Raw genomic sequence first — 17,805 nt, forward strand, 5'->3', positions numbered from 1 at the left:
ATCTCTCCTCCTCCTGATTGGCTGAAGGTCAAGGCGCACGCAAAGCGGCACGTCTTTGCCAAACAATCAGAGGCTGCTGGATATCAAATGCGTCCTCTTCTCCCCAAATCTTTTTAAAAATCAATCCCTTAAAGCCTTTCGTGTTGTAACCGTTTAAAACGATGGCGGAAAGCGAGGTGGACACGCCGAGCACCCCGATTGAATACGAGAGCAAATATTTCGAGTATCATGGAGTTCGACTCCCTCCTTTCTGCAGGGGCAAGATGGACGAGATCGCCAACTTTTCGTTAAGAAGTAGCGACATATGGATCGTTACATACCCCAAATCAGGTATTAAAACGCACACGTCAGAATACATCTTACATGTGCAGGATTTTCCTTCATGGAGGATGTAGTTATTTGAGGTGTTTACCAAAATAAAGCATGATCTGAGATCTTAAGCATCACTGCACGTCACTTGTTTTCTATATTTGTTTGTAGACAATATGATTTAGAATGTGCCATCACGTGTTTTAGATGGCTTGTTAATATAATAAATAAAAACCTAAACATTTATATGCATATTTATATAGTCTGCTTGTTAAGTAAAATAGCACTTTCTAAATTATAGACAAATAAATACATGATGACCCACCAACAGCCTGCATGACATTGGCAATATTATTAATTTAAAATAGAGGCATTTTCAAAATACTGTGAAACCAGCCTGGCCCACCTAATCATATCCGGTCCTCCCTGAGAGTCGTATATATCTGAGCCAGGCCTGTTTGAAACAGATGAGTTTGATTAAAATAATAAGGTGAAAAGTTGATTATTTTTTAGACATTGTGTGATTTGTGGTCGATAAGAATTAAAAATCAGAACTGGGAGTGTTTGTATTGTGTGTTGATGTTAAATTAAAAACAAAGCAAGGTGAAATGTTTGCCATGCCCACACATGTTCATTCACTGCAGAGGGGCGCTGTTTCCTGTTAGGATGGATCAGTCCCTCTCCCACGCATGCTTGTTGCTATGTCGATTTACTTGTGTAATAAGTCAGCTGAAAACAAAAGTATATTTACAGATCTTTTTTTGTTTCCTGTAATGAAAAAAGCAATTTAGATTGGAAAGTTCAGATGCATTATAGAGTTGTCTTATTGCTTTCTCACCTGCTTGCACATGAGAAGCCAAAAAGAAAACAGTAACACTTTATAATAAGGTTCCATTACTTTTAACTAAAATGAACAAATAATGAGCAGTTCACTTTGTTAAAGGAGTAGTTCACCCAAAGTGAAAATTTGCTTAAAGTTTTCCCATCTTAAGGTCATTCAACATGTAGATGTAGATTCACAGATTTGGAGAAATGCTAAAAACATCACAAAAATCCACACGACTGCAGTCCACCAATTAACATCTTGTGAAGCAAAAAGCTGCATGTTTGTAAGAAACAAATCCATCAAGACATTTTTAACTTCAAACTGTTGCTTCCAACTGAAATTCAAGTTCTTTATGCATAATATTGCTTTCTCCAGTGCAAAAGTCTGAAATATGTACATTTCAAGCACCATTTACATGCGGAAACAGTCCAAAACAGTTCTAAACAAATATTTGGGGAGACTTTGATGTGAGAGGACAACTTTTTCACTAGAGGAAGTGTTATTATGGATTATTGATTCGTATTTTGGCCAGAAGCAATAGGAAAAAATTTAAACACCTTAATGATAGATTTGTTCTTTCCGACAACTCTCATTCTGACGGCACCCATTCACTGCAGAGGATCTATTGGTGAGCAAGTGATGTAATGCTAAATTTCTCCAAAGCTGTTCTGATGAAGAAACAAACTAATCTACATCTTGAATGGTAGCAAATTTTCATTTTTGGGTGATCTGTTCCTTTTAATGTTCGCTAATAAAAAATACAAGTGTTAATTTGTACTTCATTTCAGCTCAGGGCCTTTAAATAATGAATACAAATACTTTTGATTTTAGTAATGTATTAGTATATGTTGAAATTAACATTGATTAAGCTCAATGCTTTAGAATTATTTCCCATTGTTAATATTAACAACTGGAACCTTATTTTAAAGTCTTACTAAGAAAACCACCTCAGGCCTAAAAAATGTTAGTACAGTCAAGGGATGTCTAAACTGATGCAGCTGTTTAAATAATATGATACAGATACCACTGTGCAGTTATAAAGAGATGAACTGAGAGGAGGATAGTAGGAATGATAGCGTGAGGGTCTGAAATCGCATGGCTTTGCAGAGGATGTTGTGTCGCACCAGCATCGGTATAATTGAGTTTGGAGCGCCGAGAGAAGGCCGAGCTCTGCTGAGTGTTACATACTAAAATGTATGTCTCCAGCAGACTGTGATGGATGACAGGTCAGTAGAGTCACACGTTGCACTGCCAGTCGAATCTGCGGAGCAAACAGACATTGCCTTGTTGACAGTTGTGAAGGGAATGGCAGAGTCAAACATTATATGCTTGATATTTCTCAGGCTTCTTATAAAACAATTAAACTCCATTTTGTCCACATTAAATATTTTCATAATTTTAAACCATCTGAACAAATGTATTTCAATAAATTTGGATATTTTCCATACATAATGCCTGGAAATATATAAATTGTACAGCGTAAATAAAAACTATCAATCGGGGAAATTGTGTTTGCAAGACAACTTTTCACTTTATGTGGCTTTATTTTGATTTGCAGTCCAGTGGGAGGAAGTGGCCAGAGGTTCATGTGACCCCGATGGTGTGTTTTCTTGAAATCCGATTTATAATCAAACGTCATCATCGTACTGAAAGATAAAACCTCCTTGTATTTGTTGTTATGCCCTTAAAATCTTAATTTGTTCCAGATCTTTAAAGTAGCTAACACAAGACTGTTTCTGTGCAGCAAATCAAGATTATTAAACCAAACTTAAAAAGAGAGCCCTAGTTAGGTTGTTTTTGTATATATATTTCTATGTATGTTGTTCATGTTGATGTTGGCATACGTGTTTAATTTCTGCTTATGTATGCTCTCAAGCCAGCCAAGAGTAAACAAAACTTCTGAATGAGAGTGAAAGAGGCACTTTATGATAATTTCAAGGTCATGCTTATATTTTACCTTTGTTTTGTACTGTTGAAAACTCCTTGTGTAGTCAACAAATAAGGGTTCTGCTGAGGTGGCAGTATAATTGCTTCTCCTCAACTAAACAGAAGTAGATGTTTCATCTGTAATGGGCAAAAAATAAGAAGTGAAAGGGGACACTGATATGCCTCCACAGTCATGCAATACAAAAAATGTGAGAAAATAACATCAATGTAATTGATATAAGCTTTTGTATTAATGTGAACAGTCTACAAACTTGCATTTTTCATGCTTTTCAAAGGATCCAAATAAGATTTATTGGGGTTTAAAGGCTCCTTTGTCAAATGTTTAATGGTAGTCATGTGTTTAAACCAGCTCTGTCCCTTCCAGAATTACTTTTATAATTCATTTGTTAAGGCTTATTAATATTACACTTGCACATTTTTCTTAAAAGGTTTTCTTGGAATGTTCCTGTTGATCAGTAGCGTGTAAAGAATTAACAGCAAATGAACAAAACATACTTTTATAAATGTCAGAACAAACTGACATTAACTTAAAACAAATAATTATTATTTGAAAGGAAAATATAAAAAATATCTATATGATTTCTGTAGGAGGTCCTTTAGATGTTTTCAGTGCATACCTCCATTAATTCCTGCATGTAAGGATAATTTTGATGTATTAGATTTGCACATGTCAGGGAACACTGTGAAGAAGGTGGAAGATATGAAGATCAGGGCATGTACCCAAAACGTTTGACGCAGCAGGGTGAAATTTCATTATCAGGGCTCCCTGTATAATCAAACCACCATTGTACTGTTGGGCAAAGCAGAAGCCTGACAAATAAATTAACACATAAAAAATGACAAAGCTCTTGTAAAATGAACAGCTCAAAATCACGAGGCAAGACGTCATTTTAGCTCCTCACCCAATAAACTCAGCATCTTCTGTGAAGCATAGGAGCATCTGCATCAAATAGATGGGTTGCTCCTTGTCAGCTGTGATGGTCAAAACTGAAAAAAAATTAAAAAAAATAAAAATGCTTCACCAAAGAATGGTTTTAAATCATTGATGTTGCAGGACAGGCTATCTTCATGTGTTAAGTGCAGCTGGCAAAGTCATCTTTTCACCATCAATAATTCATCCAAAACAACTTTGCTTTCTTCATCCCATGCATGTAGGTACGAGTTTGTTACAGGAGGTGGTGTATCTGGTGAGTCAGGGTGCAGACCCAGATGAGATTGGGCTCATGAATATTGATGAGCAGCTTCCTGTGTTGGAATATCCACAGCCGGGTTTGGAGATCATCCAGGTGTTTACTCTCTCACATGCACAAATTTACTAAACCAATGGCCTTCAGCATGGGAATGACATTTATTTTGCTCCTGACCTCTTGGACTGATAAAGTTTTGTGTTTCTGTAGGAACTGACATCTCCTCGTCTGATCAAAAGCCACCTGCCGTATCGTTTCCTGCCCACAGCGATGCACAATGGAGAAGGCAAGGTCAGCTGGAAAACACTATTAACATATTAATCATGACTTCCAATTGTCCATTAAGGATGATCAAAACTGATCAAAATTGACAGTAGAGACATTCATAATGTTACAAAAGATTTCTATTTCAAATAAATGCAGTTCTTTGAACTTTCTATTACGGCTGTGCAATATGGACAAAAAAAACCTATCACGATTTTTTGATCAATTTTGCGATTTCGATTTTAATCCCGATTTTGACACACACAGACATGCTTTACAGTCAGAAATGCATTCCGTATAAATTTGAAACATATTTCCAAAAGAAAACCAATGAGAGCTTTATCAAAAAGTTGTAACATGTCTCTAGAACAGACATAACTCAAAATAATCACTAAGTAAAGATGTCAAACAAAATGTCTAGACATATGGCCAAAAAAAAAAAAAAAAAAAAAAAAAAAAAAAAAAAAAAAACGTGTCCACAACTTTCACACTTACTCTTTTTTTTGCCATGCATTGGTCATAGAGCTCATTGTAGCGGTGCTGAAATATATTTATTGCCCAAGGTTCACACGTACTCCGTTTGCAGTGCGTATACAGTATGCGTATGCGGTGCAGAAGCAGCCGCGAGAGCGAGTTATTGTAACGCGAAAGCACATTAAAATAATGCGCGAGCGAGAATCTCTCCGCTCGCAAGCAGATTTCCTTTACTTTGTCACAAAATAAAGGAAGATACACGCGTGCTCAGATACACGCTGCTCTCGTCCGGAGAGAATGCGCGCACTTAAAACGTGTCTCCTCTCACACACTCACAACTCTCTCTATGCTCATGCGCTAGATTCTCATTCTTTTCGCACCTCTCGATTTCTAACCTTTTCTGTTCACATCTTTTACCGCGTGCAGTGTGAAGCTCTGATCCATTAACATGGGCTCGGAAAAAAAACGCATCACAGACAGAGTGTGTGAACCTGGAGTTAGGCATATGCCCAGTCTGTTCTGTTCTCGCGCTCCACTTAATGCGCTGCATTCTGATTGGATCGGATAGCATACTGCGGGAGGTCGGGACCGCGGAAAATCGTGCTATAAAGCGATTTAGAAATCGCGCACGATCAAATCATGATTTTATTCCGATTTCGATTAATCGCACAGCCCTACTTTCTATTCAATCAAAGAATCCTGAAAAACATGTATTACAATTTCCACAAAAATATTGTTAATAACAAGAAAAGGTTTCTTGAGTACGGAGCCCCGCACATGACATGCAAGAAAAAATAAATAAATTGTGCACACGATTTACTAATTCGTTCCCTCAATGTACTAAAACGTGCACACGATTACTATTGCGTTCCCTCGATTTACTATTGCGTTCACTCGATTTGCTAAATCGTGCGCATGATTTAGCAAATCGAGGGAACGAATTAGTAAATCGTGCGCACAATACATAAATCGAGTGAACAAAATAGTAAATCGAGGGAACGCAATAGTAATCGTGTGCACGTTTTAGTACATTGAGGGAACGAATTAGTAAATCATGCACACGATTTAGCCTACTATTTTTTCCTGCATGCCATGTGCGGGGCTCCGTACTTGAGCACAGAATCAGCATATTAAATGAATTCTGAAGGATCATGTGACACTGAAGCCTGGAGTATTGCTGATGAAAAGTTTTAAAAATATTAAAACACTTATTTTAAATTGTAGTAATATTTCACAATATTACTATTTTCGATCAAATAAATACAGCCTTGGTGAGCATAAGAATAGTATAGTTATGAATAATGAAAAATATTTGACTTTTTCCACTATGCTTAAGCTGTGAACAGATCTTTGAAAAGAGTATAATTTTTGGTATGAATATGCCTTTACACAAACACAACAATGCATGTCCTCTAGGTGATCTATATGGCCAGGAACCCTAAAGACCTGGTGGTGTCCTACTACCAGTTTCATCGCTCTTTACGAACCATGAGCTACCGGGGAACTTTCCAGGAGTTCTGCAGGCGATTTATGAACGATAAGTGTGAGTGAGACACATTTGACTCACAACTGACATATTTGCTCAAGAGGAAAGTGTATGAGAATGTACTTCTTGTTTTAATCTTGTTTTTTGTGTCTTGCTTGTGTGACTCTGTAGTGGGATACGGCTCCTGGTTTGAGCATGTTCAGGAGTTCTGGGAGCATCGCATGGACTCTAATGTTCTCTTCTTGAAATATGAGGATATGTACAAGGTACTGACTCACACACACACACACACACACACACACACACACACACTTTATCATCTTGCTTATTTTATGGCTATGTTTGAAATAGTATACTACTTTATACACTACATATTATACATGCAGTGTCAAGCATTTATATTATTCACAGTATGGCGTTTCACCCTTTTTGTTTTTTATGTGTTTTGTAATTGATTTGGAAGCATTTATTGCTCAATTTTAATACTTATTTTTTTATTCTGTTTTTGTATGTATCAGTGTTAATTTATGAACATTTTAAAATTTTGAATGAGCATGCATTTTTATAGTTTTAATTTTAGCTTATTTTAGTGATTCTGTTATGTGCTTTTGCCACTTTTATTATTTAAAAATATTTCTGTAGAGCTTTAATTCAATGTTAATTCATTTTTAGAACTTATTATTTCAATTACTAAAACATATTTAAAAGTTTTACACTAAAAAATACTTTCTGCTTTAATTCAGTTTCCTGTAAACTGATGCAGAGATGATCTCAAACGGATTGCATGCGTTCTGCTTCATATACTCGATAGAGTACAGTATACTCTACTTTAGAGTATAATCACGTATAGCATTTTGTACATCCTCTTTCTCTCACTCTATGTCTCTCTATGCCTCCACTATTTGTCCATGAAGTATCAGTACAAAGAGGCCCCTAATCACTCTTAGCACATTTCATTCTTACAAACAGCTGTATTCATGTCTCAAGGGCAACAGTTCCTAGAAACTGTGATTGTAGAATGTTATGTATGCATGTATGTTATGTAATCACTGATTGTCAGTCTGCTTAAGTATGTTGTTTCCATATCTTTATGGAGTAATGTGATTAGGAGAGCTCAGAGTCCAGCAGGAAAGCACTAACAGAGAGGCACTGCATGTGACTAAGGCATAACCTCTGATGAAATAGACTAATGTATAGAAACAGAACATATAGATATTACACCATGGTCCAGTAGTCTGTCTATTTGCTGAACATAAAGGATATTATATAAACTAAGTTAAATAATATAATATAATTCTTATTCATTTTCTTTTTTACAAAACTGTTGTTCCTTAATTCTGTTTCAACAACAATAAATAAGTTAAATATAAAGTAAAAGTTTAACTTTTAAATGTTAAAGAATTAAGCATTATTGGTATTATTAATTAAAAGCTTATAAATAATAAACTAAAATAACATAAAATACAAAATGTATCTTACCATATATGATAAACTAAAATAATAAGTTAATCAAATGTGCATTTTCTTAATTTTGTTTGTATGAACTTTTTATATACAGCTATATACAATCTAATTAATTTATTTTACTTTTATCAATTGAAATGATTGATTAATGAAATTAATAACTATTATTTAACAATTATTTAAATAGGGTATATCAGTGCAACTAATCTGACAGAAAATAAACAGATGCACATTCTTGAATTGGTCGCTTTGAAAAATATACTTTTAGCAATTTCCTCTTTTTTATGATTCAGAACATCTGGTAGAAAAAAAGTCACCTGCACCTCAAGGTCCCTGAAATCATTAAACTGAAGTTAATCATGAAAGCTAATTATGTTTTCATGTATTCATCTGTGTAAGAGCAAGGCGTGAGTCATGATTACATAACCAAACGATTATCTTTCTCTCTGTCTCTCCACCTTTCCTGTCTGTAATTTCTCTCTCTGGAGGATCTGGGGACCCTGGTGGAGCAGCTGGCTCGCTTTCTGGGCATCTCGTGTGATAAAGCCCAGCTGGAGAGCATGGTGGAGAGCTGTAACCAACTCATCGAGCAGTGCAGCAACTCTGAGGCCTTGTCCATCTGCCGGGGTAAGAAAGAGAAGACTGAAAAAAACAAACAACAACAAAAAAAATCATAACTCGATGTGCATTACAAAATAGCAAAAAACACTTGAAACTAGGAAGAAAATATTAGCAGTCTGTCACTGCATGTTCTGTTCCCTGAGAAATATGACCCGAAGTACACACCCGAAGCCAATCATTAGAGGATTATAAAAATGGATTCCCAGAGATTTCTTCTCCGGCAAGAGAAATCCTTAGTCTTTCCCAAAGAAGGATACATGAAGTGATAAGTGCTGGCCAAAAGTGAGAGTGAACTTTAACACATTTTACATGCATGTACAGAAATCTAGCCCCTGTATGCTTGACGACTTAACGTTTAGATAAATCTCATGTGCCTTATCGGTCATACAAAGGAAGGATTGTTGGGCAGTGCCATCATGTGGTGAATATGTGTGGTGCATCTTTATTTCTATGGAAATTTCCGTTGCTGTTCATGTCTTTGTGCTGTTATTTGTTTTATTATTAAGCGAACATTAAGTAAAAACTTTTTGCTATTTATTTTAGATTATTTTATCATTTGTACTTTAGTTTGGTTTTGTTGTTGTTTTCTTGTGTCTTGTTTAATTTTCTTTTAGTGCATGGATTCTTGGCTTGGCATGACGCTGAAAAATCTCACTACATACAGTAGGGATTTATTATACTATAAGTGTACATGAAGATATACTGTGAACATGAAGATGGAAAAAGTGTAAGAAAGGTGAGTATGGGTGAGGTCAAGTCTTTAAGGAATGTTCTGGGTTTGATTGTCAAAAAACTGTCAAATAATATAAAATAAAATAATACGACCATGAATTCTTCTCTTTGCTAAAACAAATGATGAATGCTTCCAAAAGAGTTAAACTGCTCTGAAATCTTCTAACTCTGTGTTCATCTGCTTCAGGTCGTGTTGGGCTTTGGAAGGACATTTTCACTGTGTCCATGAATGAAAAGTTTGATGCTGTGTACCGACAGAAGATGGCAAAGTCTGACCTGACCTTTGACTTTACCCTGTGAGGAAGCGACACTGGACTATCTGTTAACTGCTCAAGAACCAACCAACCAACCAATCAGTTCATCTGCTGTGCTTAATGTCACCTGATGGACATTCCCCATCCAGATTTTATCTCTCTATCCCCACCATCTCTTGCTCATCAATGCTTTCATTATTTCCTCAAAAATTACTTCTTAGTACAGATACACGGTCAGTACTAAGAGGCCTTTTTTCACGTGTGTATTTGTATAAACAGTGCATCAGCAGTGCTAGTCCAAAGTGTAAGCACAGTGCTTGTTGCGTTTGCACATTGTACAGAGCTATACCATATCCCAAAGGCGCTTATGAAAAGTGTATTTATTAAAAATCAGAAATGAAAAATTATTTAGACTATATTCTATATGCTTAAGCCCTTACGACAAACTCTCAGAAAAAATCGTTGTCGTTTCTCAGGAGGATTCTTGAAATCATTGGCTAATACATGCACCAAATATGCAGTCATCCAATCACAGTTCAAGTCGCGAAAAGCCTCATGATGAATGCTGATTGGCTCCTGGCCAAAAGATCTTAAAGTGTGTGTGGAATGTCATTTCGCTTCTTCTAGTGGCTTCTAGATTCTTTGACATATATTCCAGTATAGCTATTTATTGATACCATAGATATTTAACTTTTTTCTTTTTACATTTACTCACATGTGCATCTATAATTTTTTGAGTGTATCATGTCTACATATTTGCATAAGTTAGAAATATCAGTCACATGAACGTATACAATCTGTGTGTAAAGGAATGGGAAAGGAACATTTTATATCAGTAACATGCACATCATAATAATATAATGCATCAGAAGTGTTAAGAGTATATAGGAGTTTGTATTTCATCATTATGTCTTGGTAAAAAGCATAAAAGATGCAAAGGTGAAGTCAAATAACAAAGTGACTTATAACCTCACGTATCCAACAATTTCTGTGTTTGGAATGGAATACTAGCATACTACATAGTGTACTATTTTAAAAAATAGAATGTTGAGCAGTATGCATTATGCCACTAACTAAATGTGTAATATTCTACACTGTCACATGACTTCATTAAATGTGTGGTTAATTCAGAGATTGCCAGCTGTGTCAGAAATTGAAATGGATATTTAGAATTTTTGATCCAGTTTTGTGTGACAGTCTGATCAAATAATGAGACAATAAGATATTACATCTGGTTAATTTGTGACACTGAGGATTACTTGAGTGCATTGCATTCTGGGACTGAGTTTTCTGTGCATTCAGTCTTTCTACTCAAAAAGATCATTTTTAATTCAATGTTATTTGCCAGTTTTTTGTAAATAATTAACAAATTTAGTAAAAAGTTCTACATCCATCTTTTTCAGTGTAATATGTAACCTAATAATGAAAATGTGCACACTGTGTGCAGTATACTGTGTACTGTAAAAATAGTAAGAGTAGTATATTTGTTACTTTTTAATAATTTTTCATTTTTTTAAATTATTACAAAAATATTATGCAGACACTGAAAAAAAAATGAGTGTAGAAATTGTTTTCACTCAGAAACTGGTAGTAAATTTCACAAAATTTCAAAGGAAAGGCAAGTAAATTTGAAATTTTTAACTAGTATTCTCTTGTAAACCATAATCCAGTATATAGTCTTTGTTTTATTTGCAACTGTATTATGCTAGTATGCTATTCCAAATTCAGGCAATCACTTGATTCAGGAAGAGAACTTCTGTTCAGACAGGAGAGAGGCTGTGATGTCATAAAGCTCTGAAACCTCACGTCCAATCAGGAGGCTGCGTCATCACAGTCACTTAATTCATTCCTCTACACCATTTTCTCTTTCTTCACACTCACTATCATGCTTCTTGTCTCTGGACACATTAGCCTGTTGCTCTGAATGTCTTTACTGTGTGGGGCTCACAGAAGCTCACAAGCTACCAACATGTATTAGTACTGCTCCCGTACATGGTCAGCCTGCACTGATTTAGTCCTGCTATGCTGTTTTATGTAACTCAACACACTGGTTTCTTTTCAGCCTTGCTTGCTGGTTTATTAATAAAGTGACATCTTTAGGCCTTGACGTTCAGATTGTCTTCTGTGTTATTGCTATTTAGTTACTGGATGATGATAATGATGTTTATTAATTGATTCTTCTGCTTTCTTCTTGCCTTAGAGCGTAAATACAACATATCAGAATTAAAACGGCGGCTAATACGGCGGCTTAAATCTAAGATGCTGGATTAACAACAGTTGGAAACTGAAGCATGCTGAGTACAAAGAGGTTTCTGAACAATCACAGATGGCACCAAAGGACAAGTGAAGTTCCTATGGCAACAAATCAGCGCCTCTGATATTCGGTGTCCTTTAATCTGCCAGTCAGATATTAAAAATGAGATCAGTGTAATCAGTGCTACTTTGTATTTTAATGTTACAACATAGCATGGTCTCATGGAATTTTGTTGTTAAAGAAATAGTTCACCCAAAAATGTACTCACCCTCAGGCCATCCAAGATGAGTTGATAAAGATGATGTTTTTATCAGCTGTTTGGACTCTCATTCTGACGGCACCCATTCACTGCAGAGGATCCACTGGTGAGAAAGTGATGTAATGCTAAATGTCACTAAATCTGTTCAGAGAAAGAAACAAACTACATGTCTACATTTTAGATGGCCTGAAGGTAAGTACATTTTCAGCAAATTTTCATTTTTGCGTGAACCATATCACCCCCAAATAAATAATGAATAAATCAAAAGTTGCAAGACAAAAGTTACAAATGTACCTTCAAAAGTAAAGAAAAACAGATAAAAAATATATATTTTAGCATTTAATAACTGAGTATTTAATACTTAAACTTTTAAAAAATAATGCTTAAATTTCATTCATTTTGTGAGTTCTGTAATGAACCTCCACTGAGTTCATCTGCTGTCTTACTACTAAGATGAGTTCAAATGATATACGTACAGATGATATAAAGAAGCTTCTATCTTAAAACATATTAAGAAATCACAGCATATATTTGCAAAAGAGCGCAATGCTCACCCACTTATCACTAATAATTAATGATTAAAAGTGTGTCACATACTTTAGAGCCACTAGAGGGCAATGCAGTCCATGGAAGAGTCTACCTTAAAACGTATCATTTATCATTGGGGTCATTCTTTTAAACAGGTGTATTTTTCACTTTGATAAGGTTGTTGGTAACGCTGTATGAGACAAATTATGAGTTTATTGTTAATAAACTGCATTGTACCATCTCAGGCTAAATGAATGTTGAGAAAGGCCTATAGCAGAGATCAAAGAGATGACAGTTTCAGTTTAATTTGGCATTACAAGCCTCAAAATGCAAATTATGTCTTTGAAAGAGAAAATAATTTACTGTTAGACTGTTGACAAACACTAAAGTATAAGATAAAGTGATTAAAAAAGACTAACTTGTCCTGTGGGAGTACTTGGAATGTTGATTAAATCACTGCGATTTAAATTGATGGATTATTTATTTATTTATTACTTATGATCAGATAAAATAAAATGATCAAATAAATGAATAAAGCAACCACATGCAGACAATCACACAGCAAGTTGCATGTTACTGAACACAACACACTATTTTAACTTGCCCATTTTCACGCTGCATTGTGATTGCTTTGTACTTCCAGTTCTCCCATTGGAGTCATGTGGAATACCTGAGAACATGTGGGATCCAGGACTTCTTTCCCGACAGAATCTGCATGTGTCCGTAAAACTGTCAGTATGTAACTCTGGGAAACACACTAGTTGTATGAAGAACTCACAGGCATTGACAGCCCTGGGCTTTCGAGGGTTAAAATTGTGAATGTTGTTCTTTTTTTGTCCTGAAGGAGAGGCTTTACAGACTTTTTCGACAAGTTTTACTGCAATTGAAAGTGCAACTAAGGAAGTCAGAGAGAGAGAGAGAGAGAGAGAGAGAGAGAGAGAGAGGTAACACAGCTGTGATATTCTGTTTGCTGTGTCAGTCTGTAGAAGTGCCCCTGGCTGCCCACTGCTGCTCTCTCCCCATCTCTTTCGTCAGTCATGAAACACTAGTTGAGTTATCACTGTCAGAAGACTGGTTGCTGCAATAGTGTTCTCTTGAGTAGAGTCCTGGTCATGAAAACTGCACTGTATTTACAGGGCTCAACAGTAAGGATGGTCCGATGGCTCAGGGCTTGTGATGAAACCATCACTTGCTATATCTTGCAAACTTGCAGAATTTTTTTTAAATATTTTGAACATTGTTATTCTGTGAATTCTGCTGATGTAAAAATATCACCTAACTGGAAAATGTTATATGAGGTTCTCAGCTATTATTGCCAAGATTACAAACATAACTATTTGATGTAACACAGCGTTTCTTGTTTGATGCAAAGCAGCTCAAGATTTTAACAATTTGTTAAAAATATGGTGAAATCATTTACAAGTGTATTGCAGTCAATGGACCTGAAACTACTGTACTACATTGCTTTGCAAATATATTTATTGACACATTGTCAGCCAATCAGAATCAAGAGTTCTACAATGATGTGAAAGATTACATCTGCCTCCTTCCTGTCCCCAGAAACTATCACCAATCTAAACTAGAGCTGAAACAACTAATCGATTTAATCGATTAAAATCGATTATTTAAATAGTTGTCCAACTAATTTAGTAATCGATTCGTTGCTAAATATTTTTTATTTGCGTAAGCGGCTCATTTCGTGCATATTTTAAATCTGCGGTGACCAAAGTGGCAGTAATGAGCCACCGGAGGTTTTACTCAGCCAGTACAGCAGGAGAAGTAGCGAATAGCCAAGCTGGCCTCGTTTTATGTCACGTGACTTTCCCGCACAGCGTCTCTGCAGCATTCAGCGTGATGAGTGAGGCAGGCGGCAGTGAGTAAGCTCGAGAAGAAAAAGAAAAAGAAAAAAAAAGCGGAAGATAAAACTAATCGGACGAAGTCATCCAAAGTGTGGGAGCACTTTACTTTGAGCCTTCAAAAAAGAAGAGTAACCTGTAAACTGCGGCAGGAAACAGCTCCTCTAAAAAGAGAGCAAGCCTAACTGTTAAGCCCTCAACATTTGGACATGTTGACCTTTTTTGCACTGCAATGCAAAGTTTTTCTCAAATAATGAGTGAATAGTGTTCTGCCTCATTTCCCACAGGTAGTCGAATTCCTGTCAGTTCAGGCATAAGCTGTTTTGTTAACATTCTATCGCTTTATTACATTTTTGAATTTTGGACTGTTAAAAGGACCACTACATATTTAAATCCGATGAAAATCACAGTGTGCAAAGACTTTTATTTGTGCAGATTCTGCAGTACAATGTTGTTTGCAAATGTTTAGTCGTAAAAGCTGATAACATTGCATTTTTAACAATTAACATTTAAAGCTTTGTCGTTTACCAGTTCATAATTAAGTCTTGCAGCCTAATTATGACTGAATGAGAGAGGTAAATGTTTAAATGTATTTGAAATGCACTTTTTTCTAAGTATTCACTGCTCTTTTTCACACAGCAGGTTTTTTTGTGTGTTCAATTTTTTTCTGGACAACCTTCTGATGGATTTTACTTTAAATTTTACTTTAAAATGTGAGTTCCATTCAGGTTTCATGCCATTGGCACTTTATTGGAAGGATTGTTTACAATTTCACAGCATAAGCTATGAAGCTGTTTCCCAGGTGTAAGCTGTGTGTTTACAGGAAAAAAAATAATAAAATGCAATTTACTGCAATTTAATTCTGTTTTATTCTTATTCTTCGTGATAATATGTTCTGAAAGATTCCTTAATAAGCTTTGTTCGGGATGTTAAACTACTTTAGGAGCCCTAAGGACTGTCATGGTGAAAACATTATTTGAAATCTCCTTGTGAAATTTGCTAGAGTATGTATGGGTCAGTATTTTGATTGCAGAAGAGTTCGACAAAGGATAACCTAACACATAATAAAACACAACTCCAGGTATGTTTTTTTTGAGGAGTATGACAATGCAAAATGGTTAAAATCTCTAAAAAGTCTATGTTGAATGATAAAGACCCTTTGTTAATAATTTACTTGGGGAAAAAATGGGCAAAACTAAAATATAAGTACATAAACCGATTCATCGATTAATCGTAAAAATAATCGACCGATTAATCTATTATCAAAATAATCGTTAGTTGCAGCCCCAATCTAAACACACACACATTCCCCATGTCTCCATAGTGGCCTTATTTTTTATTAATTAATGTCCATTTAAGTTTTTTTTTTTCTGTTATATAACGTTCAGCTCTGGATTCCTACTGCCTTATTCTGACTCTAACCTGAGTCTTTTTTAATCTCTGTACTGAAATGGGGCTACTAGCACACCTACATACTGTACATATGCGTAATTGCTCTATTCATTCCTTATGAAAGATTTGAAAACACACACAAGGGCACATACTGGGCTTCTCCCCAAGAGAAACTCTTGAGAACAATGAGAACAATCAGACGGGGTCCAGAATTATACATATACATGCAAACATGACGATAAAACTCAATAGTACCCATATAATATCTGTTGACATAGTTGCTGCTTAATTATATAAGTTTAAACAGACATTATTCTAGTAGCAATATAGGACATGTACATAATCTTCAATCACAACTGATGGCTCAGCTAGAAACCAGACTGAGCAGCTGTAAAGACTTGACAAATAAATGCCACCCACCCACTCACCTTAATCCATTTACTTATATATGATAGTAAATCACATATCTGTTAGCATTAATGATATTAAGAATATTATATGAGACAAGGGCTCATGGCCTGTGACATTTGTAATCAAAAGAAAGTTAACTAAAATGAGGAAGAAGACATTTTGTCATTGCAATGCAACACATTTTGGGCAATTAAACTCTATCCAAATTCTTATCCAAAGCAACTTACAGTGCATTCAGGATATACATTTTTTTTTTTTTTTTTTTTTTACCAGTATGCATGTTTCCTGGGAATTGAACCCACAACCTTTTGCACTGCTAACGCAATGCTCTACCACTAAGCGACAGGAACCGATTATGCCAATAAACAGAGCTGTTTCTGAACTTAGATTTTTATTTTAAAACATATTACTTCAAGCATTTCCATTATTTATGGCAAACATATAAAGCCACTTCACCTGTAGGCCAACTGATTGACTATTAAATTGTCCTCTACTTGAATTGGTCCTACAAGATAAACAAATCATTTTTTCTCCCTAAATTGATCTTAAGCAAACCATGGCAGACGGAATGAAGATTACTAAGTTAATTGTTAATTTAAGAACAATCTGGACTGGTTATAAGTCCACTTATGTTGAACACAAGCACAACAACATCCACACGTTTTCCTACCAAGGGTGACTTTTCTTTCCAATAAATTCCAACTGGGCTAAAACGTATTGCAGAACATTGGTCCCTGCTAAGGTTTCAAAGACAGAGTAGAAATATTTCCAATTATGCAGGTTCAGGTGTGCAATAATTTCCCTTATCCAACCGCACTAGGCACAGAGTGTTTATGTGACATGCATCAGTGTCACGTCAAGTGTGCGTTTGTGTGATTCCGCCACGGCTCTGCTGCACGGTCATAATTGTCTTTCCGTTCGTCTTTGTTCCGTCTGGCCGCCTCCATCTGACAGTTTGACTGCTCGCTTCAGTCTGCCTCTCCATACTGATATCCTCCATAATATCAGCCCTCCTCCCTCGTATGAGGGAAGTTGGGGAAAGTTTACTTTACGGGCCCATATCCTCCTCGCTAACGTTAACAGCTGCTGTGCTCCTGACATTTTGATGCGTCTTATTGGAGCCGCTTTGCGCTTCGGGGAATGACATGCCAGTGGCATCTTGTTTCAGCCTTTATTATTATTTCTTTGATTTTTATAGCTCTCTCTTATGCTGTCGGGCACTCTATGAAGAGATTGAGAGCTGGGTGCACTTCTCCACTGATCAATTATTTAACATGCAAGTCATTGCTATAGATGAGAAAAGAACACGTACACGAATAATCGCAGGGGGAGATGGTGGAAGAAAAAGAGAGGGAGCAAGGGAATTTATGGTAGACAGAGAGAAAAAGACTTTGACTGCAAAGCAGTGGATCTCAACCAGTGAATCGTGACCCCAAAATATGTTCTGGGAGAGCAGGGAAAAACAATGCTAAATAAAATTAATCAAAAGCTTACAACGTAAGCATGCATAGTTAAGAGAGAAATATAAATAGGAGAAGACA

General features: G+C 35.9%; 1 protein-coding gene across 1 annotated transcript; it reads left to right on the forward strand.

The window, feature by feature from the left end:
- Positions 1-12: 12 nt before the first annotated feature.
- On the forward strand, positions 13-11,677 carry LOC109105876 (sulfotransferase 4A1). The gene is made up of 7 exons (XM_042721752.1): positions 13-330; positions 4,238-4,368; positions 4,480-4,560; positions 6,424-6,550; positions 6,665-6,759; positions 8,446-8,584; positions 9,498-11,677. The coding sequence occupies exons 1-7, from the start codon at positions 162-164 to the stop codon at positions 9,608-9,610; spliced, it is 855 nt and encodes a 284-aa protein (XP_042577686.1). The 5' UTR covers positions 13-161; the 3' UTR covers positions 9,611-11,677.
- The last annotated feature ends 6,128 nt before the right edge of the window (positions 11,678-17,805 follow it).

The sequence above is a fragment of the Cyprinus carpio genome, chromosome B4 (assembly GCF_018340385.1).
Source record: "Cyprinus carpio isolate SPL01 chromosome B4, ASM1834038v1, whole genome shotgun sequence".
Classification (NCBI taxonomy): Eukaryota; Metazoa; Chordata; class Actinopteri; order Cypriniformes; family Cyprinidae; genus Cyprinus; species Cyprinus carpio.